The sequence below is a fragment of the Amblyomma americanum genome, chromosome 9 (assembly GCF_052857255.1).
Source record: "Amblyomma americanum isolate KBUSLIRL-KWMA chromosome 9, ASM5285725v1, whole genome shotgun sequence".
Taxonomy (NCBI): domain Eukaryota; kingdom Metazoa; phylum Arthropoda; class Arachnida; order Ixodida; family Ixodidae; genus Amblyomma; species Amblyomma americanum.
This window is the reverse complement of record NC_135505.1, coordinates 111,954,414-111,979,529: the sequence shown is the minus strand read 5'-3', so window position 1 is coordinate 111,979,529 and position 25,116 is coordinate 111,954,414. Positions and strand designations below refer to the sequence as shown.

At 44.1% G+C, this 25,116-nt stretch overlaps 2 protein-coding genes and 1 pseudogene across 4 annotated transcripts in view; 1 reads left to right on the top strand and 2 right to left on the bottom strand.

The window, feature by feature from the left end:
* Nucleotides 1-25,116, bottom strand: part of frtz (WD repeat-containing and planar cell polarity effector protein fritz) — a 43,971-nt gene that overhangs the window by 14,729 nt on the left and 4,126 nt on the right. For both annotated transcript variants that reach the window (XM_077636903.1, XM_077636904.1), the window contains exons 10-20: nt 24,798-24,860; nt 24,547-24,646; nt 23,691-23,727; nt 23,542-23,612; nt 22,357-22,407; nt 20,619-20,690; nt 19,131-19,222; nt 7,509-7,613; nt 4,176-4,281; nt 3,083-3,197; nt 1,493-1,616 (exon numbers count right to left, since the gene is read on the bottom strand). In XM_077636903.1, the coding sequence (XP_077493029.1) occupies nt 1,493-1,616; nt 3,083-3,197; nt 4,176-4,281; nt 7,509-7,613; nt 19,131-19,222; nt 20,619-20,690; nt 22,357-22,407; nt 23,542-23,612; nt 23,691-23,727; nt 24,547-24,646; nt 24,798-24,860 (936 nt within the window). The remainder of the gene's footprint in view (nt 1-1,492; nt 1,617-3,082; nt 3,198-4,175; nt 4,282-7,508; nt 7,614-19,130; nt 19,223-20,618; nt 20,691-22,356; nt 22,408-23,541; nt 23,613-23,690; nt 23,728-24,546; nt 24,647-24,797; nt 24,861-25,116) is intronic.
* On the top strand, nt 7,816-13,046 carry LOC144105117 (uncharacterized; annotated as a pseudogene).
* On the bottom strand, nt 15,172-16,075 carry LOC144104100 (uncharacterized). 2 transcript variants are annotated; one of them, XM_077636906.1, is made up of 3 exons: nt 15,902-16,075; nt 15,673-15,840; nt 15,172-15,416 (listed from the first exon to the last, which is right to left on the bottom strand). In XM_077636906.1, exons 1-3 carry the CDS (start codon nt 15,934-15,936, stop codon nt 15,248-15,250), a joined length of 372 nt encoding a protein of 123 aa, XP_077493032.1. In that variant the 5' UTR covers nt 15,937-16,075; the 3' UTR covers nt 15,172-15,247. The 2 variants fall into 2 exon arrangements, with proteins under 2 accessions (XP_077493032.1, XP_077493033.1); XM_077636907.1 differs by lacking the exon at nt 15,172-15,416 and adding an exon at nt 15,423-15,575.

Genomic DNA, 25,116 nt, shown 5'->3' with positions numbered 1-25,116 from the left:
TGGCAATATGTGCCTACAGGAAACTAAAAAGTTTCTGCTACAACTCTCTACCAGCACTGTAAGGCAGGCATCAATAGCACTTAATCCAGAAAAAATTTGTAGTGCTGCACAAGCACAGTCATACTTTTTAGCGACAGTGCTGAATGAACAGAGTGAAAGGCAGAGCATATAGTAACCAGTGACCGACAGGTCGCTGTCATGCCGAATTCAGCTGGTCTGGAAATGCACACACAGTAAGTCATGCAAGTGAGAAAGAAGACGAGGCATGCTTCTGAAGAAGACGTGCAATCATACCCAGTAGAGGTTAGAATGACGCCAGCCCAAAAGACCACAACGCGGATCACTGTGAGTCAAAGTAGAAGAAGAGGCAACTTAGTGCCGCATGCCTGAGCAGACACGACAGATTACATGCCATCTTAACTCTCGGAAAAGGCGCGATCACATCATGAACAGCGTGCCTCCTCGAAACCGCTCTGCCAGGTGCAAAACTGAGAAGCTGCCTCCTGTTACCTTCCGAGTGATTAATTAATCTAGCTGAGGATAACCTAGTCTAGAAAAGTATTTACATACAAAACAGAGAACGATACGACTGAATACACTTCACTCTATTCATTGATCCTTGCCTACGAAACTCCTCACACAGGCTGCAGAAAAACTGAGGTAAACAGCATCTTGGTCCCCAAACTTGTGCCATTCCAATTATATACGAATGAGATTGCAGTACTGGACCCACATTTACAAGCATGCAGTTAGGTACAAATGTTTACAGAACATGGGAGCTGTGAAGAAACTAAATTGTCTGAGCGATAGGGCATATTGTAATGGAGAAAATTTCAGTAGTCTGAGGTTCTTAATGAGCAATGAGCACCAAATTCTCAGCATGCGGGTGTTTTACCATTCCGTATCCCTCGAAATGCAGTCGCCACAGCCAGTATCAAATCTGTAACCCAGTGCTCAGTGGCCAATCACCAAAGATATTGGGCCACTGTGGCAGGTAAACTTCAGCTTGAAACCTGAAGAGAGTTGCACTCACAGCACTAAAATTAGTAACCACAGACCCCACCACTCGATACTAGGCTGTATTACCCATTTCCTGCTCTTCACAACGCTCATGTTGCATTATTTTCTGTGGTCAGCTGTACATCCACTGACAATGGCAAGCTGTCCCACGTACACGTGCACCATTTGTATGCTAAGAGCCACTTAGACAAACACTTTCCATATTTCCAAAAAAATGAAAAAGGCAAACAAGAATTGACGGGCGCTGCTCATTTTTTTTTTTTCACACCGCACTCCTTTTGCACAGCGAAGCAGAATTTTTAAGCCTGGTTCACGTTTCATCCTAGTGCCGAAATTCTCGCTGAAGTGCTTTCCCAGATCATCAAAACCGCAACCACGCACAAAGCGAGGCATGGCAGTGCTTGACGCAGAGAAAAACGCATGCAGATGCTTAAAGACAATAACCAAAAAGGGATAACGCCATGCACCATACCTCAGGAGATGATGAAAGAAGCGCCTAGCGAGATGGCTGACGCGTATCCCGTATTCCGCCACCACAGAATCTGGTATTGGCTGGGCAGGACCGTAGAAGCTCCCCAATGCGCTCTCCAGCTGGCCTACAAAAGACAGTTGACCAATTTAAGCGCATTGCACAGACAGAGTAAAAAAAAAGTGCTCTGTTAAAGATGACTGAGAAAGGATGTAAGCTGAGAAAGGATGTGTCTGCGACCCACTTCTAGAGGAACTGCACATGCCTTTGAAGTATGCTTAACAAAGCAAAAGCACCAGTGTCATGGTGGATTTCACCCGAGTGTAGACTCCCAGACGTTACCACCAAAAATCAGTAAATAATCTAGTATCTAACTACATCAAATGCCATTGTTAAAAGACAGCAACCAGAGTTAGTTAAGACATTCTGCTATCCACAGTGCTCTATGTGTTTTAAGTACTTCTTTGTTGGTCATCGCCATCATGCTGCTCAATTTAAAAATCATGATTCATATACTACTGCAAATAATATTCCATGATTAGCCACACGTTCAATAACGTACTTGCAAAGAGAATGCATTATTGACAATAATAGCTTTGCTTGGCCCGTTTTTTTTTTAGATTTAATGCGACAGCATTAAAGTTTTCGTCACACCAACGCCCCGCCATGTCCGAGACGAACTTCGCTGACTGGTTGAGAGAGGTCCCGTGACTTTGTTAACCTTGTTAAATTAACTTAACGATTGGTCAAGAGAGGTCACGTGAACTTGTGAAATCATCACCACCTGCCCACTGGGTTGCGAGCAACCTGTATAAAAAAATTAAATAAAAAATCCAAAAAATGTAATATATGCAAATGTCGGCACCATCACACCATACCGGACACCTGCTACTGGAGCTAGCAGTATTAAAATTGTAAAGAAACTGACACAAGCACACATGGATGCAACAAATGTGAGATCTGAGACTATCGCATTCCACTCTTGAGGTAACTTAAGCATCGTCATAGTTTTTATGGATACCAGTATACAATCTTTTCTCTCATTTTTTTTTCTTTCCTTGCCATTATTTACAAATACAAATACCTTTATTTCAACATCAGGGATGTTAGGGGTGCACCCAAAAAGCCTATGACTGGCTTGGCAGAGGGATGCACCTCCATACACAAAAACCGGTAGCAACAGAACACGGACAGAACAATAAAAAAAAGACTACAGTGCATAGGTAAACATCATATTTATTAAAAAATTAGTGAACATCCTCTTGCAATAATAAATAAGTGAAGTCGGCAGAATTAACACGATCGTCATTTTTCACAATACACTTTCTCACCCTTGCAAGATGTCCGTCACTGGCAACATTTGGATGCCAAAACAAATTTTCTACCTTTTTCACACAGCAGCAAACCATCACTGACGTTATGTCATTCCTTAATTTCTTTTTCCTTCTCTTCCAGTTCCATCTTCACAGTAATCAGTCGTTCTTGTGGCAGATGTTTGTTTGTTTCTTTCCTTAAGCCCATCTTTCGTGCTTGAAACACGTATCAACCAATAAATGACGCAAGCTGAGCCACAGTTGAGTAAAACGCACGGACCTTCGCGCTTGGAGTCCAGAGGCTGGCGAAGCAGGTAGTTAACGATTTTTCCAAGACAGAGGAAGGTCTGCTCCGCCACACGACCCCAGTCCAGGCTGAGGAGGAGGCAGATGGCCTGCGACGCCAGAGTGAGCAGAGTGAATGGAAGCACACACTGGGGGCCGTAGGTCGTATTTTGTAACAATAATTTTCGTTATTCTTTCCAACGCTTTCTTGCCACTGGCCAGGCCAGCCCAGCCTTCAATATAACAGCCAGCAAATGACGCTGCTGTCAGCTATGGCGCTACAGTATGCAATTAGCATTGGTAAGAGATAATAAGTATGAATAGGGAAAAGGATCATTGCTAAGCATTACATCCCCAGGCCCGGGACTGCCCAAACAAGCTCCCAGGATACGATAGGAGACATAGATGCTATCAGGGACAAAAGTCTCCAGGATTCGCAATAACGGGCATGCATAGCTTTGTCATCTGCTGGTGGCTCAAGGCCATACTTGTGAAGGTGATTGGTGAAGTCGCATTCTCCGATGTGCGCAAGTTGAATGAGGCGTCCTTTAGCACACGTTGCACCTGCATGCGTGAACCACTGATCAAACATCCTCGAGACATTTGTCCCCGATAGTTCATGTCGCAAAAGACCGCGTCTCATAACCTGCTGGCTTGTGGACTGTGCATCCGTGTAGCAGCAGATCGCGCAAACAGATCATCAAAGGAGGTACACTTCTCAATCACTTAGCTCACATCCATTCACCCACGCTACATCAGAGGAAATCCATGCGGCCTAATGAATCCCTAGCAGTCTAGATAGAAAGAATTCACTGTGTTCCACTCAGAATATTGGCGGCACGTGCTGGGATGCAGGTAATTTCGATGCATGAGGGAGTGTGCCATAGAGCTGTCTCCTTTTTCAACCTGGTGAAAAGTTTTGTAATATAGTTTCGTTTTCCTCAACATTTCATGCACAGTCGTTTTCCTCTGTATGCTTTAATGCTTAATGTAAACATGTCACAAGCAGCGACTTTCATTAAAGAAAGGTCACCATTCAGTTGGTGTCTGTCAAGACAACAACCACACCAGGAGAAGCTACAACACACCTCGTCAACTTGAAAGTGCTTCAGGTATTGCGACACAAGCTCGAGTGGCCCCAGCTGCCCCCTGGTGAGCAAACCAAGTGGCAATTTGAGGATGGCCAGTGGCCCGCTGCATTGAAAGAAAAAGATGCCACATCTTAGGCCTCCCTTAATCATCAAACAAGAGTTAATGAGCACATCATTACCTTCCACAGCAATACCTAAACCATATGTGCATTGGCAAAAACAAAGCTTTTACCAAAATACTGATCAATTTCATCTGTGGAAAAATTAAACTTATGATATGTTTAGAGTGTACACAAATTTTATAGAATTAATACTTTTTTTTTTGGTGTGTTGGTTCATTTCTAATAAGGTACAGTCTTTGTCAAAAGTATACAGACCAAGGGGTCTGTTTCTTAACCCTGCAGCGTGGCTCCTCAAGCATACTCAGGGACCTTAATCTCACGAAGGCGGGAGGAACTTAAGTCCTCAACCCTCTCAAGCTTAGGACTGTGAAATGTGCTTAAGAGCCCCGCTACGCGGCTTGGAAGCAAACCGCTTGGGCTGTATATTTTTGACAAAGACTGTACACACTTGCACAAAGGCAGGACACAATGAAAAAACACATACGACATGTACAGAGTGCCATGTACAAGTGCGCTCTGTACATGTCGTATGTGCTTCTTCATTGTGTCCTGTCTTCTTTGCGCAAGTATGTACCTTATTATAAGTTTTAGGGACAAATGCAGAACTTATTACACTTAGCTATAATTTATGAACAACTAGATGGTGCCCTGAACACCCAATATGCAAGGAAAGTCATAGAGCAAAACGGTCACCCATTATGGATGCCCCGAAAGCATATGACATCATACACGAGTGGACACATGAAAAAGGGGGCGGCCTTCCGTTCTCCATTTTTTTCCTTCATCTTTTCACGTGCGCCAGAGGATATGAGCCCAATAAGCTATCCGGATGCCGCCACCTTGGCAACCAGTGGTGGGTGTAAGCATTGGCAAACATCGGTACAGGCAAGTATTGGTAGGATGCAGCACGAATCCTGCTTCTGCATGCTGGAGTAGAGATCCATGTGGCAGCATGGACAATGAGCTAGACAGGCCTTGACTAGTCTCCCAAGCGACCTCTCCAACTCAGAAGCCACAGGGAGTCAAACCTCTTATGCCATCGGGCAGCATTCCATGGGCCACTATAAGTAAGATATGCTCATTGTTAAGTCTCAAGACTCATTGTTAAGTCTCATGACCTCCTTCTATGGTCTACCCAGCTTTGGAAACAAGCTGATCAGCCTTAGCCATCCTTTTTTTATAATCGGTTGCCCTCATAATTACAGTAGGCCTGGTGACATCCATTTTCCACCCTCACGCCTGTTTTTAGCAGTACATTTGGTGCTAGATAATCCTAGCATCTCCCTGTGTGAGTTTACCTTTATTACACTGTACCTTCATTTCCTGTTTCACACCTTAGCCTCTTATTTATTAACTTTGTATTGGCTATTGCCTTTCTTGTTCTACAGCTGGCAATGACTGCCATATGCCATATGCTCTCTCAATTTTTACCTCTGCTCTTTTTTTATCATGCCCCTTCAAATCTGCAACCCAACCGTTCACCCAAGTACAAGGCAGAAAAAAGGCACTTTCAGCTGGTTAATTCTTTCGCCTTTCCTTCTTCACACTTTCTCTCCCTCTTCCAATCTGTGCTATGTCAGTGCACGTTAAAGAACCCCAGTTGGTTGAAATTTCCGGAGCCCTTCACTACGGCGTCTCTCACAGACTGAGTCTCTTTGGGACGTTAAACCCCCACAAACCATAAATCTCCCATGGACCAACAGAGGCTGCACGCAGTATGGGTGAATGAAATGAATAAATCTTGATTTAAGAAAGGGTGACCATTAAATTCAATTAAAAAATCTTCATTCAGTAGATGGCTCAAGGCTGCAGAGGACTAGGGGTGGGGGATCTACAGTGACCAGCTATGGCCCCCTTGCATAAGAAATGTTACAACACACCCAGTGTCTCTCTACGCCACCTGCACGGTCGGCTATCTCACCTCGTTTACAAGAGGGGGGTCATGGTAAGGAGAGCTCGTTTACGTCCGGTGACCAATGCCGGATGAATGCACAAGCATGCACAAAGCAACCAGCAACTACCTGGACCATGCAAGCCAAATATGTGCAAATAAATAAAGCGACTGCTAAAGCACTTTACCACTAGACAACTAAGCCTGCTTCCATCAGTCGTCGGATGCCTGCTTCCATCAGTCGTTGGATGACTGAACCTGCAACAAAGCCTAACACGTGCATGATAGGCTTCGCATTTCTACAGACCACTGGTGCCCGGTTGCGAGGAAATAAAGCCAATTTCCACACGTGCTCATAAGTGCTTTTGCAACTTCAGACATAACTGTTGCTGCTCTAGTATCCCTTAATTTTTTTTTTAAGAATGTATTGGAACACCATTATCTTCCAGTACGTATAAGACTAACAGCTGTTTTCCTGTCGTAAACAATTTCATTCAAGCTGTGCTGATATTTATAGCCACTGCTTTTAAGAACTAGTCAGAATCATATCTTCGGATCTGACATATTGACATTCTAACTCAGACAAAGGCAGGCCAGAGCTGTGATGTGGCATAAATTGAGCATACTTCAAGTATGTGCTAGAAACGGGCTCTTGGATAATAGCCATCAAGCAGGCAGCCTTTAAGCAACAAGTTAAGTCAGCCGTCACTACTATACTGAGCACTAAGGCAGTGAAAATTAAAACTAAAGACACATGTGAACTGTTAACAAGTAATTTAAAGAAACTTTGCATGCTTTAGACATCCCTTTGGTGGTCTCGAGATTGATTTCAACCAACCGCTATTCTTTAGTGTACACTAACGCCTCAGTGCACAGGCATTAGAATGCCTGCACCTATTAGAATGCAGCTATCACAGCCAGTAATCAAACCATAACCTTGGGCTTACTATCCAGACACCGTTGCAATGAAGCTCCAAAAGAGACTCCTACCCCAAGTCCACTCGAAGCCACAGAATTCACAAGCAAGTCAAAGACCCCATGTTCCAGTGATACACGAGTGTAACATGTGAAGTCCAAAGTCCAAACATCTGATTCTTCTATGTGTGCCAGCCTCTGTAGCGATATACAGAAAGGTACACCATGCCCCGGATACCACATTGTACACTACGAACACACTGCGGATAAGACTGATCTGTACTTGTCCTGAAATATAAATGAAAGCCAACGTCCCGAAAGATGCCGGTTCAGAAAGCAGAGAGTATGAGTATAAGCCCATGCTGTATGCTCAGGCAGCTCAACACCCTCACACAAACATACCCTTCAAACAGCAGAGCGGCACAGCTGGAAGCTGCCGCAGTCGGGCAGCGCAAAAGCGCGTCGCCACTTGACTGCCACATCAGCCGATGCAAGGATGGGTTGTGGCTGTGAAAAAGAGAAAAAAGAAGAGAAGAAAAAGATAAAAGAAGATCGATAAAAGAAAAAGAAAATGGAAAAAGGAATGAAAGAAAGGAGAGCCAGTCAAACAACGTCTACTACAACACAGACTGCAGGGAAACAATTTCAAAAGAATGCTGCCAATGGCTAGCTACTAGCATTAGTGCTATAACTGTGTAGCAGTGTTAATATGGATTGCTACCAGCGTTTCTTTGTACAGGTGAGGCCGCGAGCCTGTCTTGTAAATAAGGAGGCTAGTAAACGGTGTCATTATCAGCATCACCACCGCTATTCAGGACCTCAACAGCTGTAGAAAAACAGCTTTAAGCAAGGAATGGGACAGCCAGCCGACGGATATGACATGGCACTTGAGCGATTTGAAATACTGGCGTGCTCAATAATGATTCTCTGTGGAAATTACTAGCTACTATGAACTACAGCCCAAAACATATGCAGTGTTTAGTTTCAATCAAAACAGGAAAGGAGATAAGATACTTTAGTGCCACTTAAGAAGAACAAATATAAATTTGCAAAAGCATTCATTTATACGTAGCTGCTAAAGAAGAGAACAGTGGTAGTAATAATAATAATAATAATAATACTGCCTGCCCTGTGAGCGCCTGTGGAGGCACCATGCGTAAATAAATAAAGAAAATATGTAGTACTGGTTTGGTTTATGGGGGTTTAACGTCCCAAAGCGACTCAGGCTATGAGAGACGCCGTAGTGAAGGGCTCCGGAAATTTCGACCGCCTGGGGTTCTTTAACGTGCAGTGACATCGCACAGCACACGGGCCTCTAGAATTTCGCCATCGAAATTCGACCGCCGCAGCCGGGATCGCACCCGCGTCTTTCGGGCCAGCAGCCGAGCGCCATAACCACTCAGCCACCGCGGCGTCTAAATATGTAGTATTGTGTGATGATATAAACTGCAGCCACAAACAAAAAGTGCCTGAACGAATCAACCAAAAGGTGTGGTTTGTCCTGATGGCACCGAGACATCTGTCCTGACGGCACTGAGAAATAGTGAAAGCCTTTGCATGCACTCACATGAGCACCCTAACCGGCAATCTGCAAACCTCAAGCCAAAGAATTTTTTTAAAAATGACACCAAGAACAAGTAGGGTCATTTGATGGTAATAAAACCTCTGCTAACACAAGCATTCCCTTTCTGGCACCAGCCATCAAAAAGAAGCCACATTCCATAAGTCAATGTTAGAACATTCTCACAGCCGATCTCCTCTACGGCGCGGTGGCGACGGAGGTGAAAACCACGGCAGCAACGGAGCGGCGCAGTGTTTGAATCGAAAGAGGCATCAGACACAGGCAAACCAGTTTGGGCGGGCGCTCGCTTCTCCCATGCGACTCTACGTCAGTGCTTTTTTTTCTCCCGCGTGAAAAACAAAAACGGCGGCGGCGGAGTCCAAAGGACATGCCGAAGGAGCAGTGAAAGTCGTCTGTCGTCTGCTTGCGCGTTGCTTTGCTTGACTCTTATCGCAGAAAAAAACAATGCGATCTCGCAAGCAGTGGCAAAAGTTTGAAGTTAGTTTAATAACTTTACGCAACGCCACAGTTTTTACAGCGAAACACCACGCGTACAGCACCGAAACAAATTTATACGAATATATCAAGCTACTATTAAAGCGCTGTGCGCAGTGCAGGCACATTATTCTGGCCAATATGCACGAAATCGAACATATGTAGGGGGGTAATGAACTCTATTATCAATACAAGAATGGTTTGCCAGGGCTTGCTAGATTGGTCTTTACAATACCATTCGAGAATTAAACTAGCAAAACAGTTTGGAGAATATTTTACCAGTATCGGCTAATTGAAACGAGGTCTCAAAAGCTAGCAACAAGTGAACGAGGTTCCATCGCAGCTTTCATCGTAAGAAGTGGCAAAAAGTCGTCAGCTCGGCGGGTTGGCCTTCTTCCAATATTATTCCTTTAATACGCTTTTTCATTATTTCGTTGTCTTCTCCTCTTCCCTGTTATGTTTTCTTGCTCCTCTTTTCTGTCTTTGTTTTCTTTTTTTATTTGAGTGTTTTTCTGCTCTTTATCTTATCTCCCCCATCACCTCTCTCGCCCCTTTTTCTCTTCTTCACCGGGACAGTTGTTCTTTTCATCAGCCATCCCCTTCTCTTGGGTTTAAACCTGGTAGCAGGCTTTCCGTCCCCCACTTCGTTACCGTCCCAAACTCCCTCTGTTCGCCATAGCCCACGGGCTGTGTTTTTTTCTTTTTAAGGTTTTGTCTACTTTATTGCTCTTCTCTGAATTGTTGAGTCACATGTTCATTGTTTCAACTCCCCAAGCAGGTGTTCCTGGTTTGGAGCGTCTGAGTCTTGCGAGCTTCTTGTAGTATGCAAGCGGAGTGCTGTTTGTGAACAAGCAGGCTTTTCCTTCTGGGCTAAATGTGGACGAGGGCGTTGACCCAGCTTCCCTTTTCCTGTATTTCTCTGTGCGTGGAGTAAACCTCAGTATTTAGCCACCCCTCATGTTGTGCCATTCATTCTGCGTTTTCCGCGCCGTCCTCCAATTGCAATATTGTACCAGATAGTCCAGCTCCAAACAGTCGTGCGGTGTGCTTATTTCATTTCATGTGACAATGACAAGCCACCAAGATAGCGGGTTCGCCATTTGTGCTGCTGGGTGGGCTTCTGCTGTTTTTTCTCCTTCGGAAGCGCAGACAACAAAATGCAAGGAGTACTCGATGGCGGAGAAGTGTGTGAATGCACAGCATGTGCAGGCATCGGAACTTCAGCCACTACGGGCTGCTCATCCCGTTGCTGCGGCAATCGGACTCGCAATACTTCTTCGAGTAACTGAAGTTTCAGCGTTTGTAGCGAGTTAAAGTAATATATGTTTACCTGTATCTCAGTTACATGAGGATGCTTCCGGAAACTTTCGAGAGAATTTTGGCATTGCTTGGACCCTTAACCGAGCAACAAGACACCAACTGGAGGCAGGCAATATCCACAAGGACCCGCTTGGAAATCACACTTCGGTACAGTTATCTTTCTTTGTAGTCACACTTTCTTCAGTTTGCATTGTTGTGGCTACAGCGCGAGTGTGTTGTGTTTACATATTTTGTCTCTTTTGCAGATTTCTTGCCAGCGGCGACAGTCAGCGCAGCCTGTCATTTGCATACATGATGGGGAGGTCCATCGTTTGCGCCGTAATATCAAAGACCTCGCAAGCAATCTAGGATGCACTGAAACACCAATATGTCAGGTGTCCCTTAACACCTGAAGAATTGCTCGATGTAGCTTGAGGGTTCTTGCAGCGGTGGGACGTTCCAAACTGCATTAGTAAGTCATATTCTAAAATATTGATCTTTGTATCGTGCATGCTCACTTCAAACTGCTCCAATCCATGAAGTATATGTTAGTGTGCACACTTGTCATAACTTAAGAACTTGCTAGTTAGAGATTCAAAACTGTTTGTGAAATGCAGTTCTGCTATTATATATGTTGCAGTGCCATGGGAAATTGCCATGGGAAATTTGTGGGTGTTGAGGTATGCATGTAAGCATTTGTGCATCTATTAAGATATGACAAATATAATGTGACGAGATCTCAGCTATACAGTCATTTTCAAGCATCCGAGAAGAAAACGCTATATATTGCTTTTTAGATACGATGGGCGAAGAATAATAAATCTCCATTATTCTTTACAGATAGCATCAACGGGAAGCACATTATCGTGGAGGCTCCTAGTAATTCCGGGTCAGAAAACTTGAATTACAAGGGGACCTCCAGCAAGATTGTTCTAGCAATATGCTATTCTGCATATAGATTTTGGTATGTTTTTGTCAGCCAGTGTGGAGGAGAGAGCGACGGTGGTGTATTTTGAAGGTCACAGCTATCCTGAGCCCTTGAATCAGGGCTCCTGGGTGTTCCTGAGCCTGCCACACTTCCGGGGGGTAGTGTTACACCATACGTTATTCTTGGAGACGAGGCGTTCCCTTTGAAGCCGTATTTAATGCGGCCTTATGCAAAACGGTGTTTGAAAACCGACGAAAAAAGAATTTTTAACTACCGGCTTTCGCGAGAAAGACGCTTCATTTAAAATGCCTTTGGCATTCTTACAAGCCGATGGCACATCTTGCGAAGAAGGTTTAAAGCTAGCGATGAAAATGTGAACGGATATGTCCTTGTGAGCACTGCATTGCACAATTTTCTAATCAGCCGAAATGAGGATCAGCAGTACTACTGCCCACCGACTCTAGTGGATGCGGAAACTTTGAACGGAAACGCAGTTGAAGAAAAATGACTCAACGAAGGTAGCAATGTGCCAGTTTTTGCAGAGGCCACAAAGCTGGGTTCCAACAGATCCTTCCGTGATGCTCAACGTATCCACGAAACTTTAGAAACTTATTTTCTGAGGGCAGGGCAGATAGACCGGCAATTGGGCTATATACACAGAAATGCTCCCAAGTGAAACCGTTCTAAACATAATTTACCAGGAATTGAACTGTTTTGACTGATTTGTGTAAGTGCCAGCTAATATCATATCACACAGCTTTCTGTAGGTTGATTGTGTCCTTTATCCAGACATTAGAAATACATCAGATCGGTTAATTCTGAATGATACTATCTAAAAAATCACTGCCTAGTGTAACGCCTGGCAGATGCATGTCTAATAATTTCCAAAAAATAGTTTTCGTCCAAATATCTTGGAAGAAAAACCGCCTTACATTGCAGTATTGGTTTGAAAATGAGACTGTCAAAAGTTTCAAACTACAGGCATTTATTGGACCGAACACACTGATCATGTAAAAAGTGCATTAAAAATCTTCGTTTCCCATGTTTTCATGCCTCGGTAGTCTATTAGCAAACAGCATAATCAAATGAAAGAAAACTAATGCCATGATCATCATATTGCGCTAGAATTGTAAAACACGTGATTAGTTATTTGCCGTGGTGCTGCCTCCTGGTAGCGTACTCTTGTGTTAAAGTGTTCTGTCCTGCTACAACCACTGCAATGGATGCTGGGGCTCGTTAGGCTGTCTTGAGAAGCTTTTTCCAATTTATCCTCACAACCTTGTGTAACCTTGTTTGTGGAAATAAAGAAAATCACATCAAATCAATCAATTATGTTATTTGCCGTAGCTCTCATCGTTCATTAATTAGCTTTATGATGCTCTAAATTGTTGATTTCAATCTTTTCTTGAACTCATTATATTACCGACCTGATGCCTTGCATATTTTAATGAAAATTTTACATGGGCCATTGTTTGTTGTACAGCCTTTGCCGAGTCCATTCTTATGCGTCAAGTTTCTTCTCTGTGCTTAGGCGTATTTACATAGACGCAATGCCATACAGAGTGGCTTTCATCTACGTGGCTCACGAGTGTGACACATGGTTAAGGCTCTCCTGGCAGAAATGGACCTCTCACCCGAAACGCCGGCCAAGTGTTGATGGCCACACCACTTGGGTTTGGCCTACAGGAGGTATTCAAAATTCCATGAGTGCGCTTTCCTGCATAGCAATGTTGCCCAAGACAGGATGGCTGACCATGCGTTTCCAGCTGAAACAAAGCAAGAAGGACTATTTTTTGTTTGATTCTTCCAAAATAAAATACGTTTCTTACATTCTATCCACACCCTTAGTGCCTGTCCTGTAGCCCACGCAGCTTTTTTTATACAGAAGTCGGCCATCTTGTCTTCGGCAACATAGTTATGGGGGAAACCGCACTTGCGGAATTTTGAATATCCCCTCCTATTGCCACATTAATTTTCAATGATGGCAGTACAGGCACTTAACGATATTAGCCTGTACATCCGTCATGAACGATAAGACTGTGTCAGTATTTTCTATTTTATTCAGCACTGGAGTACTGTATCTCAACAGAGCGTCGTGACATTTCTTCATCAGGATGTCATGCTGATGGATCATCTTGGTTTTTGCCGTTTCCAACATGAAATAAAAAAAAAAGATCGCAGCGGTGGGGCCTTTCTCTTTGGGCCAATGCGTGCACTGCGTTCATAAACACACCAGTGACCCTTGTAATGTCGTCTTCATTAGACATGTCGGGAACTTTCCGTCTGAAAAAAAAAAGAAGAGAAATTAATGCGCATTTTAAAGCTAACTCACAACCAAGAATGAAATGTTAGCATATTACAGCGGGAAGTTGTCAATAAACCCCAATAAGAAAGTAGTAGATCAACTTGAAAAACAGCCGACCACCACGGGTGCTGAGTAGTTATGGTGCTCAATTGCTGACACGAAAGACTAGGGTTCGACCCCAGCCGCGGCGGTTGCATTTCGATGGAGGTGAAATACTTGAGGGCCCGTGTACTGTGCGAAGTCAGTGCATGTTAAAGAACCCCAAGTGATTGAAATTAACCGTAGCCCTCCACTGCAGCGTCCCTCATAGCCTAATTCGCTTTGGGACGTTAAACCCTACAAACCAAACCCTGGAAAACAGCTGGCTGAAATGTTTAAGTCAAAAGAGCTACAACTGGGGCTAGTTGGAAATGCATCCTTGAAGGTATTGGTGAGCGCTACCAAAATACGGAAAGGGACGAACACACAAGACAAGCGCTTCCCTATCCGTATTTTGGTAGCGCTCACCAATACCTTCAAGGCTGAAATGTTTGTAACAGGTATACCCTTTGAATGTCTTTTTTTACTGTCCACAAGACAGTGTGCGCAAAAATCAGAATCTACCACTTTACTGTAAATCTACTTAAGTGCCAGGGGAAAAAATCCGTGGATTCCTGGAACACTGCGTCCGGGAGGGCATTTTGCTTACACTGGGAGCGGGATGGGAGATGTCGTTTTTTCTCTTTTGAGTTAGCATCTTGCGTGCTCAAGTAGCGCCACTAACCTGTGATACAGTTTGAATTCCGCGCGCTCTCTTTCTTGGGCGATAAATAAGGCTGCGTACACAATATCTGTAATAAGGGAGTAATTACTCATTGGCATCCACCCGAACACAGCCATACGGTTAGAGCAGTCACTCTACCAATTGAACTAACTGGGATGGCAAGCTTAAGGTAGGGCGAGAGCGAATTGATCAATAACTTGAAGTGGAAACAGTGTTGGTCAAATGTTTTAGGGGAAACCCCACAAGCAGAGTAAATTTGTAATAATGGAGTAATCGCTCATTGGCATCCACCCGACAATATCAATATCTAGCTGCAAACATTTCAGCCGGCTGGTTTTCATCATGACCTACAACTTTCTTATTCAGACTTTTTTTCCGAAGCTTAAGTGACTGGTAACACGACTCTCAACAACACTGAGTTGGTTTCACCAGCCTAGGACACTTGATTTTTTTAGCATTTAGCTGGAACACCTGTATATAGCTACTTTGAAGGTTATTGTTATTTCATAACATTTAGCTAATGCATCTGAGGCAAGTGTGACCTACTTGTTCGGTTTCAGAGGGCATCGCGGAGCTTTGTTTTGCATCCACGGTGTCTGGGGGGCAACCTCTTCAGAGCATTCATTTTGGCTGCCATTAGCATCCACAGGGATGCAGCTGAAAATAAAGCATCGAATTCACTAAGTGCACAGAACCGCCAAATAAAACTATTTGCCCATACCTTATGCGACCTTCCTGCTATCTCGATCGAAAGCCCTTTAAAAATAAGTTGAAAAGAGCTATTGAAATTTCACATGCACTCACACTTTTTACAGCGCATGCAGAGAGTTAGTAGGTAGAGTCCGTTCAGATTTATAGCTACTCTACCATGACAAACATGCGCAGGAATATCGCTAAACCAGACGTACCAGGAGGTGCTGCCAGGCATCGCGCAACTGCCATACGATGAAGCATCCCATCTGCAAATTAATTTCATTCACCATCATGTACGTTATATTATTTGTACTAACTGCTTCAAATGTAATCCCAATGCCATGGGTTCTATGAAATTTAATGCGGATAATTACTCTTCTGTGTCATTACAGTGCAGTTCTGGCAGCACCAAATTCGATTCAACCCTGAAACAAAAAGTGACACTTATCTGTACCAAAGCTGCGAATAATGTATGTGCAGTCCACCTGTCGCGGCACCCCTGACCTCCCCTGTTCCACTTACATGCCAAGACACTCCTTCACCATCAGGCTTTCCATTATGCCGAAGTACCTCCATGTAATACCGGGGACGTCGGACACCCCAGCACCTGACTTCTTGAAAGCATCTTTCAGATTCTTTCGCCGCCGCCAGTGGTCCTTTATATTCATAAATATTTTGCCGTGGCTTCGCCTGAAATGATTTCACGATCACTTATTGTGCTCAGCGAAAATACGCAAGAAAGTGGACTCACCTGTTATGCACATCTCTTTCCCGATCAAAGCCCATCTATTTTATTTCATCTGGGTATCTTCAAAATGCAGCCGCCAATTGTCATAAAGGAATCAATGGGGCCTCACGAGCTCGATCAAAAGTTCGGGGTCGAAACGTGGTTCCACCACTGGTCTTGTAGCCATGCTGTCGGAGGTTGGTGGCTTTCTGAAAACACTGCACGAACATATGTCGGAACTCGTTTTTTGGAAGTGGCTTGGTCATGGTCACGTGACAGCAGTAGTGACGTTCAGTCTTTCCTGCCTTGTTCATGCCTTTTCTTGCATTTGTTCATTTCTTGTTTTGTCATTTCTTTGTAAATTTTTTTACTCGGTAGTGCACTTGTTGACGCTTTTTGCCAAGTGTGTGCCCACGGCTTAAGTAGAGTGTTCTTTCATGCCATGAGGAGTTTTTCAATCACTCTGCTTAAACCTTCCTTCTTTCCCTCATTTCTTCTTCCCCACCTTTCCCCGGCTCTCCTGTTTCTCGCCCTACCTTGCTTTCAGGCTTTCAATCACGGCAAAGTCGTGCACATTTCTGTTCATATTCCTTCTGGTAACTTCTCCCCAGGTTTCTCTTGCCATTTCTTCTCCTACCTTGTTTTTTCCCTTTTATGTCACCGACACGCATCCCTTTTTGTGCTCCCTTGCCTGCTTCTCTACCTCCCATACCCCCAACCTTCATTCCTGCCCCATGCTTTGACATGGCTGCCTACGCGTAGTTAGTGTTTAGCCTCATTCATTTCCATTAAGACGTTCTTAAAGCAGGACGCAGCTGGACCTTTCCAAACTCTACCAGTGGATCACTTCCTTTTGGTACACGCGCCGGGCCCAAATTGGCGGCACTTCTCGACAAGCGAGCAAGGCCTGCGGACTGGCAGCAGGCCCCAGCTATTGTTATTGACCTTCGTACTCCTTTTGCTTAACACTAGCGGTATTCAGGCAGAAAGACACGGCAAGGTCATTTCGCGTCTAGGAAAAATGATTGCTTTTCAAAAAAAACATGGATGTCGGGAAGTTCTAAGGCAGGCCTAGGAAGAATTTTGTGGTGCTGTCTTTTCATTGTTTCCTGACTCGGCATGTGGTTATACTGAAGGACAGTGTAGCTGCGCTTTCATTGTGAAAGCATTATCGAATGATAAGGAAGATAATCAGTTTATAAGCGGGTTTTATGGAGGAATAAGAGTAATTCAGTGAGCGTGGAAATGTGCAGCATGCATGCATTCCCGAAGCTTTAGAACCAGTCGTTTTTTTTTTTGTAAAAATGAGGGTTTTGGAATTACACATGCCAATTTTAAGGTATTTCTCAATAGCAGAACTCGATGAGTGTCTGAAAGGGATAACTCCGTCATGATAGTAACATTCCATACCATATCGTTTTGCTGACATTCCTGTCTGTTTTTAATGCATTTTATTCTGATATGCATCTGTGTATACAACCACGTCTGTCACAATTGCTTGTATTTTACAGCTGTGTATTCACTGTATGTGCTCGAACTAGCTAATGCTTTGTTGAGGAGCGAGATAAATTTTTGCCCTACATTTTCCTCTCTCCATATAAATAGACCAGGTGTCCAGCTAAATGTAACCATGCTTTTAACAAATGAAAGAGTGTCCAAGGAGCATGAAATGGGCTCAGTACTGTTGAGGGTCGTGTGGCCTACTCTGCAGTATTAGAGTGATAGCTCTCTACTCAATGCAAAATTTGAGCTTCAGTCCGGTGTGCGTATATGACATTGAAGTGACCTTCGCACTTAGCGATTTCACAGCAACAGCCTTAAGTCAGATGCCGAGCATACTTTGACTATGGCCAATGCGATGCTGTCTCCAAATTAGAGCCGCGTCGTTTCTGAAATGTTGCCCATTCCACGCCCCAAATTTGGCCCATCCCGCCCCTGAAATTTGACCTTCATTGATTTTGACCAAAATCGATGTACAGGCTAATTTCAATGTGCTCGATATGATGGTAGTCTCTAAATTTAACCCGGGACACCCCAGAAAAATTTGACCTCAGCCGATTTGGACCAACCATAACTGAACGCGCTACCATAAATGAGTGCGCCCGACGCGATGGTGACCTCCAAATTTGTTCCGGGCCACTGCCAAATGCTAGCGCCCGACGTTTGGTGTTACCATGGTTAAGCCCTGCTTAACTTTCTTTTCGCACTGCACAGTCGATTAATTAGTTTAGACTGACTAGCTAGCTATTTAAATATTGACTTCTTGTTCGCAACAAGGTACCGTTCGAGTAATTTTTTCTTAAAGCTCTAAAAGATAGCTCGAGAAATCCAAATAGATAACAGTGGTGCTACTTGAGCACCCCAATAAAAACTCGCTAATCGTATATCCCGTGCCCAGTGCAAACACAATGCTCAGTCAGAGACTCGTTTAGGTGGAACATCTGGTATATTGCCATATGAAATAAAACTGTCATTCGCTCGCTGCTCCTTGGCAGCCGGCGCTTTTCGGGGCGCAAGACACGTGCATCTCCCGACGGAGAAAAAAAAAGGGGGGGGGGGGGCCTTTTTTTTCGTGCCCACACACCCACGCATTGCCGCCGCCAACGCTCGCAAGAGCCATCGCTCGCTCGCAAGCAAGCCGGGGGTCACGTGAGGCGAACTCACACTGTGACTAGCATGTTCTCCGTGGGGCGGGGCACCGTCGCCCCCGCTCGACGAAAACATAGAGCAGGGCCCAGCGGCGCGGCCGCCCAGTTTCGGACAGTAGCGGGTAAACATCCCCCTCCGTCAACTGCAGACACGACAGAGCCGACGGAGCAAAGGAAAGACCGGCTGTGAGAATCAGGCCTTACCTTTGGACTCAATAGAACAAAATAGGCTGCCGCGGTGGCTCACTGGTTATGGCGCTCTGCTGCTGACCCGAAAGGCGCAGGTTCGACCCCCGCTGCGCTAGTCGAATTTCAATGAAGGTGAAATACTAGAGGCCCATGTACATACTGTGCAATGTTAGTGCACGTTAAGGAACCCTAGGTGGTCGAAATTCCTGGAGCCCTTTACTACGGCATCCCTCATAGCCCGAGTCGCTTTGGGACATTAAACTCCTATAAACTATAAAATATAATAGAACAAAATACCTGCGCAATAACAGATTTGCTGCAGAGAAATATGTGCAAGACTGCATGAAGCAAGTTTCATCTTCCCTGTATTTAAGCAGCCCCCCACCCCCCCACTTCTAACTTTGCCTCAAACATACCTCAGGTAGGAGCCAATGTTCAATGTAGATGCAGCACTGGCCGACTCATCATTCAGCCTCAGTTGGATTGTGGACAGAGCGGTATCGAAACACTGCATCAAAAAGAAACAAAAACATTTGGTACTGTACACTGTTTCAGTCTGTACACAGCCTAAACTGAAGTTTACTCAATTAACTGGTTTTGAATGACCATTTTCTTTTATTTATTTTTTTCAACTTTCAAACTAATGCCTCTGCTTGCGTGAGATACTCTCCTCCTTACATTTTATAGGACTGCCCAGAATAAAATATTAACTGGCAAAATTATGGCACAGTCCAATCAGCAGTCTGGAGCAGCTGAATGAATCTGCGAAGAGCAAGATCTCTAGGTAGTCTAGGGATCACACTGTTGCAGCCCGATCAAAATTCAGGATCTGAATCCAAATCGTTCATTAAAACACGGTCCTCGGTCTCGAGGCAGAAAAATTTGCTCCGGATCGCCAATCAGCATTAGCCATTAGAAAAATAAAATCTCCCCCTTTTTAGACCAGTGTGGCAGACTCTAGCTACACATATGTGCGGCTAGAGTGTGAATGTGTCGTGCATGCACATACAAACACACACACACAGATGTAGATGGGTTTTACGGAGTTTGACTCTACTAAAACAAAGCAAGAAGTGAAACTATACTAAGACTAAAAGTGTTTAGGACCAAGACACTGGACTTAGGGTCTCTCATAACACCTCTACCATCACATACATAAAGCACATTTCTTTTCCGCATTACCATGTTGGCTCAGTGGTTATGGCGCTCGGCTACTGACCCGAAAGATGTGGGTTCGATCCTAGCTGCGGCTGCTGAATTTTGATGGAGCCAAAATTCTAGAGGCCCATGTACTGTGCGATGTCAGCGCAAGTTAAAGAACACCAGGTGGTCGAAATTTCGGGAGCCCTTCACTATGGCGTCCCTCATAGCTCGAGTCGCTTTGGGACATTAACCCCCCTAAACTAAACTAAACTAAGAGTTTCTTTTCCACCTTCCTCTAGTAGTGCACTGAGTTATCATCTTTGCAGCACTCAAACCTATAAGCTAAAGAAATGAAGACACGAAAAAAGAGAAGCCAACCAAAGCAAGAAAAAGTTATTTTCTGGTAATTTCAAGATCCACTATAACAGCTTGAAACATTCACCTTAATGTCAGCAAGTGCTTTATCTCAAATGTAGAAATGACAATGCAATCCACCTTTCTCAAAATAATAAGGCGAAAATTTGTCTGCTACCGGATGAAAATAAACGCGCATGGTAGACGCAGGGGCATGACATCTACTATGCCTGTAAAGTGGAAGGCATGTGCTTGACAACTGCCACCATCTGTCGCATGCATCTGTATCCAGCATGCTCAGTGGGAGCTGGCAGTTTTTTCAGCCAGTGGAGCTGGAGGACAAGAGATGTGCACAAGGAGACCGGCCGTGTGAAACAGGCGGATTGAGTAAAGAGGATGAGCCCCACCTGAAGCTGCCCTTCTTCAGAAGCGAAGAACATGACAGTGCCACTCGGGTGCCAGGTGACTTTCGTACCAACCTGGAAGCAACCAAGTTTTGGGGCATATATATGGAAAGCTTGTCATGCTTTAAATTTATTTGGTTCGCAAATAGCTTTATTTTCAAACAAATTTTTTTTAATCTTTATTTGCATGCAGCATTTCAAATGAATTTCGAAAAGCATTAGTTCAAAAGACACTTTCAGTTAACTTGAAATTTTGGACATCATAGAACTCAAAAGACAGGACTCCCGCAAAAAAATATAAAGGAAGAAAGAAAAGCTTTACGCTAACATTTATACAATAAATAACCCCGGCCAAGTAGTGTACAGATTTCAAGGTCTAAAAGCATTATACACCACTATGCGCCATACACACTACATGCCTACCCTTCAATACCGTATACACCTAAACAGGCCTCCATACCTCAGTGAGCCCTACAATATCCTTTTTAATGCCCAACAGCCCCTCAAATGCACAACTAGGCTAATCTCACTCAAGCTTCTTGCATTTTAACATCCATGTCCAGTTTCCAATGTCAGCCTGTCCTGATCCAAAGGCTCTTAGCACTCTCCACCACATCGCACGTCTGACTGCCAATTGCCACCTCGGTCAGTTGCCCCAGGGCTGCTGGGATCTGAGGGCCTTGGGTTGATCGCAGTACTCGTGCAAGAGGTTGGTGACCACCTGCTACATCCTAGTGACCAACTTCTGTTAGAGTAAGGGGACTCATTTTTTTTTTTTTTCTGTTCACTTCGTAAGCCTTCCCACTGTAAATGCAACTTGGCTAGCACAGCCTCACATGTCCCTGAAGTCATTAAGATCGGGCAGTACCCCAGGCCTGGCTAGTTCTGTTAATACATATTTTTTTTAACCAGTGGTTAACTATGGAGACAATGAAACAAGATCACAGCACCACCCACACAAGAAGCTATCCAGAAAGGAAAACAGTAGCGCCGAAAAAGCACAGACACAGTAGAAGAACGACGTAGAACGAGCGCTAACTTCATCTGACTTTATTCCTTGAAAGGCGAGCAAATATACAGAAAAATCTTGGCATGCGCAGACAGAAATCAGACGTGCGATCAACAAAACCGTTCAAGATATACAATCTCAGCTTTAGCAAGGTTCACAGACGTATATCTTGAACGGTTTTGTTGATAGCACGTCAGATTTCTGTCTGCGCATGCTAAGATTTTTCTGTATATTTGCTCGCCTTTCAAGGAATAATGTCAGATGAAGTTAGCGCTCGTCCTAAGTCGTTATTCTACTGTGTCTGTGTTTTTTCGGCGCTACTGTTTTCCTTTCTAGATCGAAATGAACCATCTAGCCCAAATAGAAGTTCTTTTAAACTACACAAAAAGGCTGTTGCTTAACCACTATAACATTGGTACAGTCAACCGTTTTGTCTAAATGAGGCAAATAGCTGGGGTCTGTGTTAAGTGCGCTATGGCACTGTGGCCCAAATGACCTGACCCAAGCAAAAAGTTAGCCAGATTTAAATTACGATAAATATTAGAAGATCCTATTTGTGGGTGGCTCTCCAGGTATTAGCAATAAATGTGCCAGCTAAATTTACCTAGTAATGGTAGTAAATGAATGTGAAAACCTCTAAAAGGTCGAAGCTTCCAGTCAAAACAATCATAACTAGACAAGGCAGCATGCACTGCAAGAAAAACTGTTCAGAATTAGCAGACAAGGCCTCACAAAGGACGTTGTCGTGAAGTGTGTTGTCTGGCGCACAGCATCATAGAGAACCTGGAAGAAGCAAGTAAGGAAAGCCTTGTGTCAATGCACACAAAAACTTCATGCCAGAAACAGCCTCAAGTCTACAAGCATCACAGTCATCATTGTCTGTTATTATATACATGGTACCACTTCAGCCTTTCATCTTTGAAACCGATCCTGTGTTTTTCTTGTACCCTGCACAGCCATTACAAAAACCACTCTGTCATAAAACACCCATATGTGAAAATGACACAGAATACAGTCAACTGCCAATAATAAGGACTTGAAAGGAAGCAAACATATGTTCAAATCATGCTAAGTTGAAAGTAAGGGGAGCCTTTTTAATACACTTGCTGTCAACAGGACCAAACTGTCATTTCAAGAAGTTTGAAAACGAAGTGGCTTTTCCCCATCAAAGGACCCCACCCAGCCAGTGGCGTTGACCGATTCTCATGACCCTGCTTGCATGACAATGCAGGGAGAGGACTGTTCCGGACCATGGAAGGAGGACTATCCCCTTTCATTTGCCACCCCTTGCATTGTCATGATAGCAGGGTCATAAGAATCGGCCAACGCCACTGGCTGGAACGCGGTTCTTTGACAGGGGAAAGCCGCTTCGCTCTTGAGTTGTATCCGACTATAGTTCTGATAAACAAGAATGCATCATGGATTCAAAACAGAGCTGCATTTGTAGGACAAAAGAAAAAAACTGGCAGTGGCGTAGCTCGACTATGCCAGGATATACGTAGCGAAAACTAAGGCATAGCTTTGTTAGCCTTGGTTAATCTTGATTGCAAGTCCAGGTTAGTCTGGTTGTCTGGCTAGTTGTTGTCACGTGGTTCGTCACGCGGTTGGTCACGTGACCAGTCAAGTGGCTGGTCACGTGGTGCGGTGCGACCACGGAGGGAATGCGAGTTCGTGGCCAATGTAGCTTTCACTACAAAAGTCACTGGTAGTGTAATGCACAACGACCGGATGATGCCAGGTAACCTACTTCAGAGTGCTGCCCATATTCTGTTGACTAATCTTGTGCTCTTGCACGATACAATAAGGCAGTCTGAAAACTGAATCGTGGCCTTCTCTTGGCTCCTACCTCTCGCAACGTGGTCACGCTGCACGCACATATGGCGCCAACAAAAACAAGCAAGCTGTAGAATGACTTACTAAAGAAGCGTCGTCGCAGAGTAGGACTAGCTTGTCCTCCGCATTATTCCACTGGGACGTGACTACATGACCTGCAGAAAGGGCCGCAGAAGAAAGTGAGTGCCTTTTTGGCTACGCAAGTTCCAAGCCGCCAAAGCATCTCACTGTACCTTGTAGGGAGATGGATATCATGGAAACCCTCTCAAACTGGAAAATAAATGAAAAGAACAGTAATAAGTACCAACAAATCCATGATTTTCTCTGCCCAACTCTGAGAATGAGACATAAATTACTGCAAAAAAAAGGCGGGGGGAGGGGGGGGGGGGGGTCAGCATTTGTTCCTGCAAGTTGCGTGATTAGGCAGTTATTAATAGAAACTGACATTAGGCTGACGTCCAAGCAGTGACAATAAAAGTGTCACAAAATCAAACCATTGTCCACGCCACAATGTTGCTGTCGTGCTACTGCCCAAACCATAACTAGCTTCAAAACAGTGCAGTAGGAGCACCATCAAACGGTCACCAGGACTAAGAACAGCCATCACTACAAATGCCAGAAATCTGTACATTACATGGCTATGTAATCTAGGATCATTTGTTCTCTTATCATTAAATTACTGTAGCACAACCATTTTCATACTAGCTAGCCAATATAGATACATTGTTTCATTTTTATCTAAAGGCTGCAGATAATAAGGTGGACGAATAAGGTAGGAAAGTTCACAGGAAAACAAATAGTGGCCATGGCTGGTATTGGGCAGGGGTATATGGAGGGCATTGGGACATATATTTGCCTTGCAGCGGATGCAACTTAGCTGCTGCTGCTGACGATGCAATAAAAGCTCCAGAGTGTATTTTCAGACAAGAGAGCTACTATTTTACATCCAAGTATGTATGCAAAACGTTGCCAAAGCAATGCAACTTGCAACCGAATATAATGCTCAGAGCACAAGGAGTCAAAAAAGCAACGAGTTTATTGCATGCAGCTGGTAACACGCCATCTACTAGTTGAAAAACGTCTACTTACTTTCCCTCGGCCCAGTTCATACACACAGACGTCAACTGCAACACTGCCACCGCGGGAGGCATCCTCTTCAACAATCAAGAGCTTGTTCGACTGATACTGACTAGATTGCAAAAGCAAAAAAAGATGCACAAAACATGGAGTTGCTGCAGAATGTCTCGCACTGAAATATTACACAGCCAAAGAATTCTGGCATTACACACAGCTGAGCGATAAGGTAGAGAACCAAACAGGGAGCATGGAGAACGACATACCTGAACGACACCAAAACCGGGATTTTGTCAATGCGTCCATAGGTTAGCAATTCCGCATTAGGCCTGCAAGCCGAATGGACGATATTGTCCGGACAGAAAATGTAGCAATGCAAAAACTTTTTACGGCACAATGTTTGAAAATATTTGAAGTCACATGTCCCTAACACTGACTTGACAATTACTTTCAACTGTATAAAGACAAAATTATTTTATCACTAAGAGCGAAAGTTAGAAGGCTATAAAAATGCAAAACTTTTTTGCAACATAGGATTGAAAATATTTAAAGGCACATGTTTTAAACATTGACCCTTAACGATTA